This window comes from Podarcis cretensis (assembly GCF_951804945.1).
Source record: "Podarcis cretensis genome assembly, chromosome: 5".
Taxonomy (NCBI): domain Eukaryota; kingdom Metazoa; phylum Chordata; class Lepidosauria; order Squamata; family Lacertidae; genus Podarcis; species Podarcis cretensis.
In genome coordinates, this window is record NC_137174.1 from 35,115,158 (window position 1) to 35,132,532 (window position 17,375).

The window sequence follows — 17,375 nt, forward strand, 5'->3', positions numbered from 1 at the left end:
GTTAAGCCACAAATGACTGGGTACAGCGCCTGAGCACTTGAGCACCCTTGTGGGCACATTTCCCCTTTTAGATGAGACCAAGAAGCATGTGGGGCAGAGTTCATATGTCCTCTCTTTGCTACTTTCCTGGGAATATTGGAAGTGGCTCACTCTCAGCAAATAAACTGCTCAAGTCTGGGAGATTAGCTACATGCCTTGAAAATTTCTACCTGGATATTATCACTGAAGTACACTGCAAACACGCACACACAAAAACAGAAGGTCAAAGCCAACAGTGATTTACTGAAGGATAGATATTAGTGCTTTCCAGAATTCCCAGTGCAGTTTGAAAGCACACATTCTTCTTCAGGGGAAATGTTACATGTTTTATGCTTGTTGTAGGGCGGAAGCTGCTTCTACATTTTTCAGGTTTTTATTACCTAAAAAGAGAATGTCCGAATACCAAAAGCATACAAGAAAGAAGAAAAAGTATATTGTGTCAAATCTTCACCCTTACCCAGAACTTAGCTGACTTTGGCATAGGAAAAGTGCTGATAAAATATTTTTACAAGCTTAAAGTCCAGAAATAGAAATATGGTTTTGATTTTCCCAAAGAGGAATGGCTAACACTTTTCAAAGCCTGGGAAAAGAGATAAAGCTGCAACCAATTATGTTCATATAATCTTGAATCTGCACTCAGAACGCAACCATCGTTGTTAGTTACAATGTAAAGTGTCTGAACCCACATTATTCTGTACAGTTTTGCCATATTTGCTGTATTTGTCTACAACTAGAGAAGCTCCAGGTCCCAAAAGATTCCTAGGCAAAAATTAAAATTTAAAAACCATTGTTTTGCTCTTCTGTTTGCTTCTACACATCTAAACTATAGCATGTAGCCACTTTAGAGCAATCCAAATATATGGTAAATCTGGTCTCCTTTCTGTTGTTCAATAACAACACCCCGTTAAGACTCAAAACATTTTTTGCTTATCAATGCTGTGCTTATTTGTCTTCTCCTTGACATTTTCTATCTAATTTTTAAAATGCAATCTTTTCACCTGTTTAATTCCTCTGAGTCTCCATGCTTTGCAGCACTCTGATTTGAAAACCAGGCAGAACTTAATGAAAAGTATACGTTGTGTTTGCCAGTTCATCTGATTCTCATTAAGTTCTGAATTCTTTTGGAATATTATGCAGTTGCAGAGAGATAATGTTGTAATACTAAGCTCTTGGACCATGTCACAAAGTGGTGAATTGACATCATGCTTGAAGAGGTAACAAGCTCAAGATCTCTAAGAGCAGGCATAGGCAAACTCCAGCCCTCCAGATTTTTTGAGACTACAACTCACATCATCCCTGACCACTGGTCCTGTTAGCTAGAGATGATGGGAATTGTAGTTCCAAAACATCTGGAGGGCCGGAGTTTGCCTATGCCTGTCTAAGAGGCTTGTGCTGAACCACAGCCACATACTTATGGTTCTCCTTTACATAATTCACTGTTATCTTTTTGTAGGATCCCTATTCTTTACAGCACTTTACTGTTAGCTCTGGTTGGTTTTTTTTGCTTATTGGCTTTTAAAAATAACAATAATTATAATTATAATTATTTATACCCCGCCCATCTGGCTGGGTTTCCCCAGCCACTCTGGGCAGCTTCCAGCAGAATATTAAAATACAATAATTCATCAAATATTAAAAGCTTCCCTAAACAGGGCTGCCTTCAGATGTCTTCTAAAAGTCAGATAGTTGTTTATTTCATTGACATCTGATGGGAGGGCATTCCACAGGGCAGGCGCCACTGCCGAGAAGGCCCTCTGCCTGGTTCCCTGTAACTTCGCTTCTCACAGTGAGGGAACCGCCAGAAGGCCCTCGGCACTGGATCTCAGTGTCCTTAGAAGCTCAAAGTTACTTAAAAGCTCAAAATGTTTCAAATAACAACATTTCCGTTTGCAACGCATTATACACACACAGTGTGCAGTGGATATCTTACATTCGTGTGCCGTGATCACAGCATTACACAGCTCTGAGAGACTGAAATCATCGTCTTATTCACAGAGGAGCTATTGTAAGACCAAATGGCCATATCACTCTTCCAGAGGGCATCAGCTGTCCTAATGAGTTCCAACTGTGATATCGAGTCTAAGATTACGTATTCACTAAAAACTGCTCTGGAGGGAAGAATAAGACTTTTAGATATAGCATGACTGGAACAATGAAAAGGCCTTATCTACTGCATGCCCTATCACACCTCAAACCTACATGATAAATGCAGCAGGAACTTGTCTTGCATTTATATCTGATTCTTTGCTGTTCAGCAGATCAGAAGTGAACCTCATGTATACACAGCTGACTAGCTGGGGGGAAAAGCTGTCTCAAGGTTTTATAAGAATGTTTCCACTGTGCTTTCCACTATGATAAATGACAATGATAAATTACCGTATTTTTCGCTCTATAAGACGCACCAGACCACAAGACGCACCTAGTTTTTGGAGGATGAAAACAAGAAAAAAAAATATTCTTAATCCCAGAAGCCAGAACAGCTGTGCAGCGAAAGCAGCGATCCCTCTTGCTACTCTGGCTTCTGGGATAGCTGCGCAGCCTGGATTTGCTCCATAAGACGCACACACATTTCCCCTGACTTTTTAGGAGGGAAAAAGTGAGTCTTATAGAGCAAAAAATACGGTACTTCCCACCCACCCACCCACATTACCCTTAATTTAAAAAAAAAAAAAAATTGAAAGAAAAATGCAATTACCGGTATATATTCCCACTATGCTGACTAACTTCAGGTTACGTTTTCACCACTGACAATACTAAAAGAAAAGTGTGTCTGTCTATATTTTCTCTGGAAAAAAATGTTTGCCTATTTACCATACAGATATATAGCCCAGGCATACTTACTATCCCAGGTGGTTTATGATAATTAAAATCACAACAGTAAAATACAGCAAGAGTAACATCCAAGGCTACAAATCCAGCCTGCTTTATGGAGACAATGGTAAAAACACCTCAAGAAACCCTCACTGGATTCAGAAAATCTAACTAATTACTGGCCAGTTGCCAGTCTCACCTTCTTAGGCAATGTTCTTGAATGGGTAATTGCAGATGAGTTCTAGGTGCTCTTGGAGGAAACTGATTCTCTAGATCCATTTCAATTGGTTTTTTTTTAAATTTTCCCTAGATCCCCAGTAGTAAATGTTGAACTCTTACTGGGAAACAAGGGACAGTTATTCTCACCTCCCCCCCCCCCCCCGCTTCCCGGTGATGTTTTAGTTTCCAAATAGACATGACATAGGTTTCTAATTATCAGGGTACGTTGATCTCTAGAATGGTGAAAAATGAGTATAACACTGCAGTCGTGCTACTTTATTAGCACCACAGCTAATGGTGCCATTTATAATTTAATTGTTTACTATCCTGGCACTGTAGAATGCATAATCTTTTGAATAATTATTTGGAACCATTTCAATCACAGGCAAAAAATTAGCAGTTAATCATCCGCCCTGATTTCTGCTTTCTCTTCCATACATCATCAACATCCGTGCTATTTTCTTAATAGTCTTACGTTGTTTAACTTGTTTTTTGCTGCTCTCTTTTTGAGTGGCTGGAGCAGGAAGAGTTATTTGTTATTTATGTAAAGTTCAAAGAAGCTGAAAGAAGACTGCTCTTTCACTAAACCTCTGCAGGCAGTTTTGGTTAATTCAGGTGGATAATGTGGTTAGTCCTATACCTCTCAGATGACTGGGGAGCAGCTGTAATCATCTGAAGTTGCCCTAAACCTCCTTCCTTGCTAAGGCTGCCATTGCCACCAGCGGCGTAGTGTGGGTTGTCAGCACCTGGGGCAAGGCAAGTAATTTGCGCCCCCTAACCCGGGGCAAGGCAAGTAATTTGCGCCCCTAACCCCTAACCTGCCGCCGCTGCCAGCTTCTTCTTGATGCTGCCTGGGCTGGGGTATTTACGGTAAGGTAGCCACGCCGGCGGCGGCGGGTCCGTGTCAGGTGATCTGAGGCGAGTTGCCGCTGGCGCTGCCGTCCAAATGACGCCGCTTGCCCGGAGGAGGAGGAGGACAGAGAGGCAAGGAAAATGCAACATGGCCCAGCAGCTGCAGCAGCGGCGGCAGCGGCGGCGGGGCTGTGAGGAGGGGCTGCCTGGCGCGCCCTCCACGGCCCTGACGCACGGGGACCGCGGCGAGCGCTGAGAGCCGCTGCCTGCCGGACGCCTTCAGTCCGGACGCGCGCACAGCTCATCGGTTCCGCAAGACATGGGGCTCTGCTACAGCCTGCGCCCGAGGTTCTTCGACAACTCTGGAGGCGGCAAGTGCGCCCCCCCCAGATGTTGCGCCCGGTGTGACCGGCCCCCCTGCACCCCCCACGCTATGCCACTGATTGCCACTATTGCTCACTATAAATAGTTAAAACAAAAACAAAACAATAATAGTGATGTTCAGATGTCAGTGCTGATTATTATATGCCTAAAACTGCACCTCACACACATGAGGGAGACGTATCAACAGGCTATGGGAACTCTAAGGTTTGTAGAAGTATGAAAACAATTTTTTTGGGGGGGCTAAGTAGACTCTTCACCCCTAAATCAGTCCAACAAGAACTGAAAATGCTCGGCAGCCACAGAAAGAAAAATGTTTAATTATTTTTATTTTTTTCAAAACTCTGAAAACAAAGAGGAATGTAATTTAGTGTCCTATAACATGAGCACACTATGCTGCAACATTTTGTTGTACGTTCCACTTGTAGTGCAACTTCAAATGATTAACTAGTTTGGGGGTCAATATGATTTAATGAGATAAATAGATAATTCTGTAAGATACTTATAAGAACCAATTTGTATGTCTTTTACTGGATCTGACAGCTTGAGCCAGGGCTTTTTTCAGTTAGAATATCCATCTGTTAACAAGAAAAAAGATTAATATCTTATTTCTGAAAGATCAGAGAATTGCTTTTTATCAATAATACTTTATGTGCTGTCTCCTTTATTCTGAATTTGAATCAGTGACCCATCACTTAATATGAACAAATGGAGCTGTCAAGTGTAAAAACTAGCACAAAAGGAAGCTGCTGAGCCCCACAAGCAGCACTCTTTATTTTATTCGGAGAGAAGGCTGGTGTGTGTGTGTGTGTGTGTGTGTGTGTGTGTGTGTTTGCATACTGATTACACTGGGCAACAATTTTTTACTTTTTGAATGTTGTCTAGATTTCTACAACTGATTTAGGGTATTTTTGCACTGCTGAATCAGGAAATGGCATCCGTTTCTCTCCATCAGGTCAGGTTTACTGTAAACTGAATGGTGGGCATTGATAAAGGTAAGTACACATAAATTGCATGTTGCTTCACCATTTTTCAAACTTCAGGGCTTGAACTTCTGTTTCTTGGAACTCCTGGAATGCTCAGCGGCAGGGAGGTCTCTCTTCAGAGTAGTCAGCTATCATGACTGCATCCCAGCGACCCTGGTACCTGGTCTCCATCTCTTTCATGTGCTGATGGAATCTCTCCCCCTGCTCGTCACTCATTGAACCCAGGTTCTCAGGAAACCGGTCCATATGTGAAAATAGGTAGTGCATCTTGACGCTCATGTTGCAGCCCAGGTTTCTGAAAGCAGTCAGCAGGTTGTTGACAAGTTCTGCATAGTTTCTGGCCTTATTGTTGCCAAGAAAGTTCTTCACTACCAGAACAAATGCCTTCCACGCTTCCAGTTCCACTTTGTTCATTGAGTTTCCGAACTCTGGATCTCTGATGAGCTGACGAATCTAAGGACCATCAAAGATACCAGCTTTCAACTTCTCCATGGTCAATCCTGGAAAAGCCTGGCACAAGTAAGTGAAGCAGTCACCATCCTTGTCCAGAGCCTTGGTGAACTGCTTGATTAAGCCGAGCTTGATGTGCAGCAGTGGGAAGAGTATTCTGTCTCTGTCCACCAGAGGGTCATTGATGACGTTCCTTTCTTTGCAAGGCACCAATTCCTCCCGTACAGGCCAGTCCTTCTTCGTGTAATGCTGAGCACAGTCCCTACTATCCCACATGCACAGAAAACATGGGTACTTGGTGAAGCCAGACTGCTGTCCCAACAAAAAGTTCACCATCTTCAGATCAACACAAATAAACCACTTATGCTGATCATAACCAATTTTCTCCAGCACATACTTCACTGCTTCATAGTTCTCCTTCAGTGTACTTGAGTGAGCCAGGGGTATAGAGGCAAACTGGTTGCCGTTGTGTAGCAGAACACATTTCAGTGATCGCTTGCTGCTGTCAATGAACAGTCTCCAATCTTTGGGTTCGTACTGTGGCACTCCATCTTGAGCAGAAGCTGCGCAATATCTGCACAGTACACCAAGTCCTTCTCTTCCGAGAAAAAACGGAGGTACTCTTGATGCCTGTTGCAGAAGAAGCTGGTGCGAGCACTGTCAAGGGGGGTGGTTTTTTTCCTTCAATCTGGATGCCAACAATTCGGCAGAGTCCTTTGACAAGCTGAGGTTGTGAACTAGATCATTCAACTCCTTTTGGGAAAATGGATGTGGAGCATCATCTTCAAGAACCACTTCTTCTTCATGTCCTTCAACACTGGAGGCATCTTCATCACTAATTTCAGGAAGTTCTCCGAAGATAGGCACTGGAATTTCATCACAATGAGCTACAGGACAACGTGCTGATTGACGATCAGGATACTTTGTGGGGCGGCTGCCCCATTAACTTAGTTTTGATCCCCCAACTTTAAGCTTGGCCGCACCAATTTATGGAAGATTTCGAGGTTTTATGACTTCAAACTGATCCCTTTTTGGCATAATCACCCAGAACTATCGGACCTGAATACTTCTTGTCATTAAAATAATCATTTCCAATCAAAACAATTATTCGACATGGCATTTTACCCCCACCAACTTCTTCTAAAATGCTCCACACAAGCGTACATGTGAACAAAAACGTAAAAAAATGACATGTGGCCATAGCTCAAAAACTTGACCTGATTGAGCAAAACCAATGTGATTTTTGGATTCAGCGCATCAGATTTGTCCTAAATCAACTGAAAAACCACAGACAACAAATTTGTTGTTGACCAGTGTTATTTGGGAAGGGGGGAAAAAACTAATGCAAGAGCAAGTGTTATCACGTGCCAGTGACTGACTTGAATGGGAAGGCATGCAAACACAGCAGAGACACACAGGTAGCAATACTGTAAAGATATGAATCCACACATTTACAGATGCAGTGTATGAGCATGCAAGACATGGTTTTAAACATCAATATCATGTGCTTTTTGAAAAGCAGGATGCAAAACGTAAGAAATTTTTTTAGGTGCAGTGACCTTTCAAAATCCAGCTGAGTACCTCTCGGGCAAAAATATATATATGGATTGCTCCACTTCCAAATGTCATTACCCTATTGTAATATTACACTGCAGTACCACTACCATTGGGCATTACCTGAGATGCACTGCATTTAATGCCTCCTTGTTTGCTGTACAACAAGCCTAATTGCCATTGATATGTTCAATCTATGCAACATTCAAGACTCAAGTCATGCAATTTGCATGTACCGGGCCATTAAAGAACAACTGATCATGCAGATGCTGTCCTCCCCACCCCCCACCCCTGGCAAGCTGTGTGTTAGTTAGCAGAAGAAATAGCAGAGTTGGGTGGTGGAGGTTATAGGAGGTGTTATGTCACACAGGAAAAAATGTGTCCAGGTCGGGGAGGGGGGGAGCAGTTATTTGGAGCAAGGGTTTTTGGGAAGAAGGGCGGAGCCAGCACTCCAGGCATAGGCCATGCAGGGCAGAGATGTCTGGGAATCCAATACTGGGCTGCTGTGAAGGACAGGATCCTCCTGAGATGTGAATGCTGTGAAAGTTCTCTCTTTTGAAAGCTTCCAGTGTACATATGTGTAAATAAATCATATTTCAAAGATGCTGCAGACTCCGCCGCACCTCGTTTTCCCCAAAGCAACACACTGGTTGAGTGTCAATACCCCTTGGTATCTTGTGCACTGCTCAGCAGAGGTTGGGGTGGCCAGTAACAATATTTTACTGGCATTTGAGAAAGCTTACAAAAAACTATTTACAAAAAGACAGAAACAAACAAAAAAAAAAGCATACTTAAAATAGCACAGAAGAGCCAGCTAGATCCCAAAATCCCTTGCAAGCAGACTGACACCTCACTTCTTTAGGAAGACTAATAATGAGGAGCACTGATGAATTTCTTCTGGTACCAAAGCTACAGAGCCAGAACTGTAAAGGTCCGGCTCTTTGCAGAACTTTAAAGTTACTCTGGAAGGTGAGAACAAGGTTTTAACATGCAACAGTTAAAGAGAAATGGTTCTGCCAGAACTGACAAACTTTTCAGGTTGCATTTTTGAAGCTGAATGCTTAACATTATCATTGTTTCCATACGGTTGCCATTCCTTCTTACCAGCTGCATATTCAGAGTTGCAACAAATACGCCAAGTTGTCTTTAGACAGGAGAATAGACAGATGTTCCAGCCAATTTCAGAGGCAATAGCAATAATGTAAATGTGTTAGTCAATAATGTTTCTTAAATAAACTCTCTGCACTTCAAGGAATTGCATGTGTTTATCTAGAACTAGCAGAAACGCCTCCAAATGCTAACTGGTGACCTCCCTGTCAAAGAGAAGGAATATCAAGCTAATTACAATTATGACTGCCATTCAGTTATTTATGCATTAATGAGTGAGTGAAATTACAATGAAGTCACTTGTTAGCATTCTAAGTGGCATTGTGCACAAAGTCATTGCCTACAGAAGCTGCATAATTGCCATCAGTTGAAACATCCATGGGGTGGAGGTGGGGAGGGATAAAACAAGTACAAAATTACTAACAAATATACTGCCAATTTCTCTTCAGAATTTCCCATTTCAGGATGACAATAGTTCTGGCCTCACCACCAGTCCAGTTTAATGAGGAAAGGGAGTTGCTGTTAAATATCAGACACAAAACAACATCTTGGGAAGGAGGTGGATAAGAAGGGAGATGCTGTGAGGAATAATAGGTATAACAGCACTGGCTGGCTATACACATTAACAGTTTCTAGCCTGTTTGCCCTAAGTATGTGCAAAAAGAAGGGCATGCGAACAATGAAAAAATAAGTGAGACTCTATATCTTTATCACAGCAACACTTCTATTCTCCACCAGCTCCTTTAGCTCATCTACTAGAATCATCTACTCTTTTAGATGTGTTTTTTTAATGCATTTTTTTCTTAATTTGCATAGGAAATGGAACAGTTTCAGTTGCAGAAGCTTTTGTGAACTAAAGGAGGGAGGGTGCAGAATCTATTGAGTGAACTTCCGAAACACAGATTCTGCAAACTGTCATATATCTAAACCACTTACACTCAGTCTTCAAAGAACAAACGTTGGAAAGAACAAATGTTTCTCAAAAATGTGTAGACCTGGAGCGTTTTTGTTTCTTTTTACAGATACGAGCACTTCACAAAACTGCTAAGTGACCGAAGTGTGTCTGGACTGAATATCAGTATTTGTCAACATTATGACTTCAGGATTAAACTCCAAAATATCCTTACTTTTGACGGTGGCTGTCCGGGTACAGTTGTAAAGGATAGCGAGTTCCCCAAATACCTTGCCAGGTCCCATGGTGCACAGTTTCACACCTTCCTTTGTCACTTCAACCTTTCCATCTGTGAACAAAGAACAGTTCCACATCACAAACTTTTATATCATTTAGAATTTGTCCTGCATAACAGTTCATGAGCATGAACTGCTGTAACAAGAGTGGAGAATTTGTAGCCCTTCAGATGGTGCTTCCATCCTTCCTGACTATTGACCATGCTGGCTGGGGGTGATGGGAGTTGGAGTCCAACAACATCTATATGATCACAGCTTCCCCATCCCTGCCCTCTCACATTGCACAGATGGTAAAGAAATCAATGTTGTAATGATGCCATGCTTTACAGTGTAAGTATGCTTTGTTTTCCATTTGTTTAATCTTTCAATCTGTAGTTGAGGGAGACATTTCCACATACATATACATTCTACATATCCAGAAATGAGCCTCAAATGATATAAAACCAAAAGCGGATAAACTTTGAAGATTGCGTAACTGTGTATTAAACAACAAGCAAACCTAGACACTAATTCTTAAAGTTGCAAAATTCTTAGGGAGACGAATGGTAACAGTTCAGGGAGAAAGGGAGCCAAACAAGGCTGATATCTCAGCCTAGCTGACTGAGTGACCCTGCAATCCCAACTCTCCCTCTACTGTTCCAATGGTGAATGGCAGCTGAAAAGTGACCATTGAGGGAGTGGAGTCAAGTGCAGCTAGACTGAGCAGAACCAGCCTAGCTGTCCCTTTTTCTACTGTTTCTTAAGAGCAGGCTTTCCACCAGGCCGCAGCAGAGCCTGCAGCACTTTCTCAGCAGAGTCTGTGGAATGGGCCCTAGTTCCCACCCCCACCCCCTAAATAAACATATTCCTTGGCTGCCAAAGATGTAGACTCATAGTGTAAGAATCTGGATACATCATTTGAGAATTACTTTTTACTAATTCCAGGGACTGTAGTAAATAAAACAGACATTGAAAAAGTCTAGCCTCCCACTTTCTTTCTGAACTTGAAAAGATTGGACACTGACGTCTTCCCAGAAAGCACAAAACTCACATATTTTTTAGCTAAATGTCATGATACTCTGTTCAGCAGGCCCTCTTCTTATAAAGCAATCTAAGCAACTAATTTTGGTCATTTTAAAAGGGGGAAAATCCTAATCCTTGTGAACATTCATCCATGAAGAAAGAAGCTGTTCTCAAAAGAAATTATTTTGACCCATTTCCATTGCATAATTTGCATTTGTATTTGCATTCAAAACAATTAAACTAATTTTATCATGTCTTTAAATTAAATTAAACTAATTTTATCATGTCTAAAATGAGGCATTTCATATCTAGAGGCAGAAAGCAGCCATGGCCAACCTGTCTAATTCAAAGTGGCATGATACACCAATGTATTTGTGTGCCTTAGGTTTGACTACCAAAAATGCAAGTTCCTTAGAGCCCACTTAATGTGGAGTTGCCCAATCACTGCCCCTTTCTGATCAAAAAATTTTTTGAGTAAATATGTTCTGCAGTTCTTCATAATTGAGGGAATTAATGTTACATCTGTGTAGACTTCAAAGACCTGTGACCTCCCAACCAACCAGCAAGTCTGGCTTTTCAGGCACTCACTAAATATATAATTATCCACCACTGCAAGAGCAAATCTATACCAATCACAAGAAATTGATGGCAGATATATTGCAACAGGCAGCCATGGAACATTTCCATCTTTACAAAATTGAGTAACCTAGGTAAATTCAAATACACTGGGAGATCATTTCTGAAGCTATGTATATTTTAGACAGTCTCCAGACTGCACTTACAGAAACACTGTGTACACAAGGAAACACTTGAGTACATGCAGGACCAAAAGGGTTCTTAGGTGAAGCATCAATGTGCTTAATGGCAGCCACATGTTCAAAGGTCTTTCCACAAAACGCAAGGTAAGGATGCCCCTTATCAAGCAGTGAATAACACCAGCCATTGCTTGCTGGAGAATTCATGTGTGCAACCTCTGTCTTATGAGTTTCCCAACCTCTATGTCTTACCAATATTATATAGCCTATATTTGGGCAGGGATAGCCTAACCTCTGTTGTCTACACTCTGCTGATCTCTAGGTTAGATTACTGCAATGCATTACACATGGGGTTGCCTTTGAAGATGGTTCGGAAACTGAAGCTGGTGTATAGCTTGGTGGTCAGGTTCCACAGCAGGGCAAGATTGTCTGAGCACATAAAACAAATCCTGGCTCAGCTGCTAGGCTACAAATTAGTTTTCAGGCCCAATTCAAAGTGCTGGACCTTATGCATCTCAGGATCCCAATACTACAAGGACCACCTCTCCTCATATTAACTGACCCAGAACATCCAATCGTCATCTTAGGCCCTTCTCTGTGTGCCTCCCTCCATGGAAGGGTCCAGAGGCTGGCAACATGAGAACGGACCTTTTCAATGGTGGCTCCCTGTTTGTGGAATGCCCTCCTCAGGGAGACTCACCTGTCACCATCATTGCATATATTTCGGTACAAGGCAAAAACGTTTCTTTTCTGCCAGGCCTTTGGCTTTTGATTATCTGTAGCTTCCTTGAGTGGATGGGATTTTTTTTAATCCTGCCCTTTAAAAATATGAACACCATATATATATATATATATATATATATATATATATAACATTGTAACGTATGTGTTTAGTGTTGTAAGTCGCTTTGCACTTTTGTAAGAAAAGCAACCAATAAGCTTAATTGGGGGGGGGGGGGTAGCAATAACCCCATCAGTTATTCGGTATAGCAGCTGTCTACCCGCCCTGCATAGATTCACTAGGCAGTGTACATTCAAACTACATGGGCACACTAAGTCTATGCACAATTTGTCTGCCCATAGTAATTGTTCCTGTAGTGAGAGCTTGTCGCTTGAAGGCAGGGCTTACTGCTTGCACACACATACACATGCTTCATGTAAAGAATGTCTGAAGACCTCTGTAGGAAACTGATCAACTTTTTGATGATTAGATATGCATATTTCTACAGTTAACAGTAATTTGAAAGCACTCCAGTTACAATAGTTAGTACCCTGATCTCTTTAAAAATATGCCTGAGGGTAAAATAATCCTGCATTTTTTTAATAAAAATATATATCAAAATCCTTGTTAGCTCATTTATTATATACTATTCTGCAAGTTCCAAAAATATGTTGTACCAGTCAGGAGTCAAGCAACCAGAACAGAACTGCCGTAGGGCAATTTCTGCCATTGTAGAGCTGGGGGGGGGGGTAGATTTTCATTGCCTGCATCCTTACATTAGGCTTTCCAGATAAACAACAGAATTTTGCATAATTAAGGTCCCTTGTTTAAAACTGCCAGAAGCTTGGAACAAATGAATATAATCATTAACTCACTAAGTCAGGAGACTGCACAAATAATGTTGGACATCACAGGCCCCAACAGCACTCAGAGAAAGAAGAACAAATGAAAATAGCAATACAGTCGCAAACTACCAGTAATGAACATTTTCATTAGGGAAGATAGTATGTAGACTATTATTTCAGGATCCAGGTCCCAGGGAGAGCTGCTGCAGCTGCTGCGTTTTGACTACTGAGAAATGCTGATGTTTCTGGCTTGGCAAAATAGCCAAAGAATTTCAAGGAAGGCAAATTACTTCAGTAAGGGATGGTGAATTTTATCAAAGTATATGAAAGTATATGAACACCACTACCTCCCAAAGAACTAAACAGCACATGGAGTTAATCGTGCGGTTTGCCCTCAAGTGGAAGATTTTTCTTTGCAAAATTCACAAGGAGGCATATTCGTATCAAGTTGGGTATTTTGAAGGGCCTGCGAATATACTGGAAAGTGACATCTCTGTTCCACTCTATTTGGTGACGTCTGCTTGCTCAATCCAAATACAAGCTCTGATCCTCAAAAGCCCTAACTCAATATGGAGGCAAAATCGCACATTCTCTTGTCCTCCACAATGAAAGCGAAAATAAACTAAGGGCTGCTTTTTTCGGTTACGGTGTGAACATTTGGTACTTTTAGCACATTCAGTCCAACCAATTAAAAATTAAGTAACACCCTTAGCCGAATTGCACTTGTGTTTCTCTCATAAATTGGTCTATAAACTAAACAGCCCTATCACATTCTCATTTATTGTAAGGATATTTCCCCCCTTCCAATAATTAAATGGCCATTTTCTCCTTCTTGCAAGCAGGGAGAAGGAAAAACAGATTAACAGACTCTGAGAATGTCAATCTTATAATCGCCAATAATCTAATGGTTTATTACTAACTTCCAGTTTTGCCGTTTAGGGTTAATATAGTTTTATGAAATTGAAACACTTATTGAGATCATTTTGATTCAAAAGCACCTTTATCAATATATAGCATCTTTATTCTGGTTGAATTAGCAAAATAATTCTACTAATGTTGCTGCTATAATATAGGCTTGTATAGCTTGTAACCCACAAAATTAGATGCAGTCTATGAGCTATGTATTGCTTCCTCACTGATAATGACAATTCCCCACTCTTCACCCAGCGCTTTTTTTGGGGGGGGGGGCACTTCCCTACATGCACTGATATTGGTTGAAACCTTGCTCTGAAGCCCAGACCAACAACTACATCAGACATGAGCTTTTCAGTGATGACACTATCACTGTGGATCTGTCTTCTAGAGAAGGTTACTACTCTCAACTGTTTTTTAACTTTTCAGAAACTAACTCTGCACTGGTGTTGCTCTGAGCATCACACACAAAGTCCTGCCAGTCAAAATGGAAAAATTGGGGGAAGGGCTTTTTTCTTTGACAACAACTTCCTGTTTGTAGGGGGGTTGCATTCCAGGTTCTCAAGGATAGAATTTTATGTGCTATAATGTGCTTACTCACACACATACAGAAATACAGATAGAAACCCTACTTCCTCTTCTCACCAACCTATTAGCTGCAGCAGCATAAAGTCTCCTCAGTTTAGTGACAGCTATTTTTCTTTTAGGAAGAAGCTCCACCCTGGAAAGAGTCTTGATTTGACACTGAGTATGCCTTGCAAAAACATTGTCTGAAATATAGAGATAGCAATAATCTAAGTTGATTCAAATCATCATAAGTAGGAAACATCTTATCTCCCATATGTGCAGATGATACTTCCACATTTAAATCTTTCTACGTGTCCAAAGCTCACAAATCAGGGACTAGGCTTCTTTCACCATGTTTTTCCTGCATAGTTTGCCAACATTCCTGATAGACCTACTTAGTTCCTTTTCCAGATATTTACTTGTTCAAAAGAGATGGGACCTCACACACCCGTTCCATCAGGGCCTCTGGCAAAATAGCAATTCTTGGGTCACCTTTATGTAATACATTTTGGGGGAGGAATGAGGGGGCGATACTCAGATAGCAATAAAGGTGCCATAGGCAGCAGCACAGCATGGATGCCATGGGCATAAAAAAGGGTGCTGGTGCTCCGTACCTGTGAGTACTGTCACAAAAGGTCCACTCTTTACGCATTTTTTGCTGACATTTCTTCCACTTTTATTTTGTTCATTTTTTATTGCCTCTGACATCATTAATACTTAAGCAGCAATCCAGAAGCCCCCTGATGTTTCAAAACCATTCCATACATGGCATGTTAAGGAGGAATGAGTTCACTAAATGATGCACACAACTTGAGACTGAGTCCTGAGACTTTTAAGAGGTAACAATTTCAGATTTTTCAACCCCCAAAGCTATATTACTGAAGGTACGCAAAGCTGAAATCTAATCTTATGAAGTCTAGAGGGGGAAAGGATTTAAAATATATAAAGGAAATAGGAGAGCTGAGCCTCAAAATTTGCAGGCAGAAGCCTGGGGGCACATAACAGAATTGGCAGCTATCTGGGAATACATACAAACACACTGTTAAAGTTGTCTTGCTGTTGAAAAATTCTACTGCAAAGCTTAGATGAGAGGAGTGCACTAAAGAGAGAGGTGAAGAAAAGTATTTGGGGGACACCAAAATGCCCATTGAAGAGAGATGCTCTTCAGTAATTAGTAGACGGAAGGCAATATAAAAAGAAGAGTTTCTGAGAACTTGATATCACAGTGATCTGCTTTATGATTTATTTATATTTTACTAAATGAGTGCAGAAAGAAGAAACGCCATAGTGCATCTGCAGCAGCACAACTGCACGCTTTCATCTTCTCCAGCTGCAACAAAACATGTCTCTCCTGTATTGGTCTCTACAGCCACAGCAGGCAGTATAACCTTCCAACAGTTTGACTTCTCCCCCAAAGGTGCACTCCTAAATTGTCTCCCAAGATAACAGATGCCAACAACTATGGGGAAGGGCTATAGCTCTGTGACAAAGCATCTGCTGTGAATGGAGAATATCCCAATTTCAATCCTTTGCACCTCCAGGCAGGGCTGGGCAACTTTAGCCCAGGATAACAACTAAGGACAACCTTGCCCTGCATATCCAAAGATGATCACTGAGATCATATGGGGAAGCAGTAACTGTAGTCCCCCATGGACCAGTAGCATGACTCACGCGAGTATGAAGTTTTTGGATTTCATAGAACTCCCTCCCAACAAATCAGGCAGGCACTGTCTTTGCTCAGTTTCAGATGCCTGGTTAAAACTGTTTCATTCCAGGGGTCCTTTGTACCATGAATGCTGCTCTGATTATTTAATTCCCCAATTGTTAAATTTTGTTTTAAATGTTTTATATTGTTTGTTTTTATTTTGTCAGCTGCTTTGGGACTCAAATAGTGAAAAGCAGGGCATTGTATACATTGCAAAAATAAATAAATTCTCAGCACAATAAACCATAGTTCATAATGACATCCAAATGCAGCCAGTATGCCTTTGAATACCAGATGCTATGGCAGAAAGTTATTGTCACCTTTATAATTGGCCTGCAAGTGCTATTGAGGCATTAGCTGGTTGCTGTTAGGAACAGAATGGTAGACTAAGGAAATCTTGCTCTGACCTTTGCCCTGGCTATACTGTCATCCGAGGCCAGAGGTCATACGATGGCAAACTGTTGCTAGAAGAGATGCAAGTTCTTTCAGGTCTCCTGCAAATTGCCACAGGGAGCAGGCACACATTATGACCACTGATTTCAGAAAGAAGAGGAGGAGCCTTTGTGAAGTACAGTGGTACCTTGGTTCTCAAACTTAATCCGTTCTGGAAGTCCATTCCTAAATGAAAGCATTCCAAAACCAAGGTGCGCTTTCCCATAGAAAGTAGTGCAAAATGGATTAATCCATTCCAGACTTTTAAAAACCACCTCTAAAACACCAATTTAACATGAATTTTACTACCTAACAAGACCATTGATCCATAAAGTGAAAGCAATAAACACTGCACTGCAGCCACACAATCAATCAATCAGTAGCTGAACTGGGTTCCACACAGTCACAAAAACAAGACAAAAAAGCCACAAAAACAAAACCACAAAATAAATAGCAAAAACAGACAGACCTCAGCGTAACACTCAAAACGGAAGTGTGGCACTCAAATCAGAAGTGTAACACTCAAAACGGAGCACATTTGGCTTCTGAAAAAAGTTTGCAAACTGGAACACTTACTTTTGGGTTTGCATTGTTTGGGTTCCAAATTGTTTGAGTACCAAGGCGTTTGAGAACCAAGGAACCACTGTACCATGAACAATGATGCCCAGTCCATTTAATTATCATGTTAAGCCTATTCCTATTCCTATTTTACTTGAAAACAAAAACTAGGAGGCAGTGACTGCCCTGTTCTAATTCAAAACTTAAACATAAAACCATTCCTATTTGAAAACTCATTAAATACTAACGCAGTTGGTTAGAGTGGGGTGCTGATAATGCCAAGGTTGCAGG

At 41.3% G+C, this 17,375-nt stretch overlaps 1 protein-coding gene across 4 annotated transcripts in view; it reads right to left on the reverse strand.

Annotated features, from left to right (window-relative positions):
• PRKG1 (protein kinase cGMP-dependent 1) overlaps window positions 1-17,375 on the reverse strand; it is a 660,310-nt gene that overhangs the window by 315,647 nt on the left and 327,288 nt on the right. For all 4 annotated transcript variants that reach the window (XM_079976270.1, XM_079976269.1, XM_079976271.1 and 1 more), the window contains one exon: window positions 9,527-9,640. In XM_079976270.1, coding sequence (XP_079832396.1) covers window positions 9,527-9,640 — 114 coding nt within the window. The remainder of the gene's footprint in view (window positions 1-9,526; window positions 9,641-17,375) is intronic.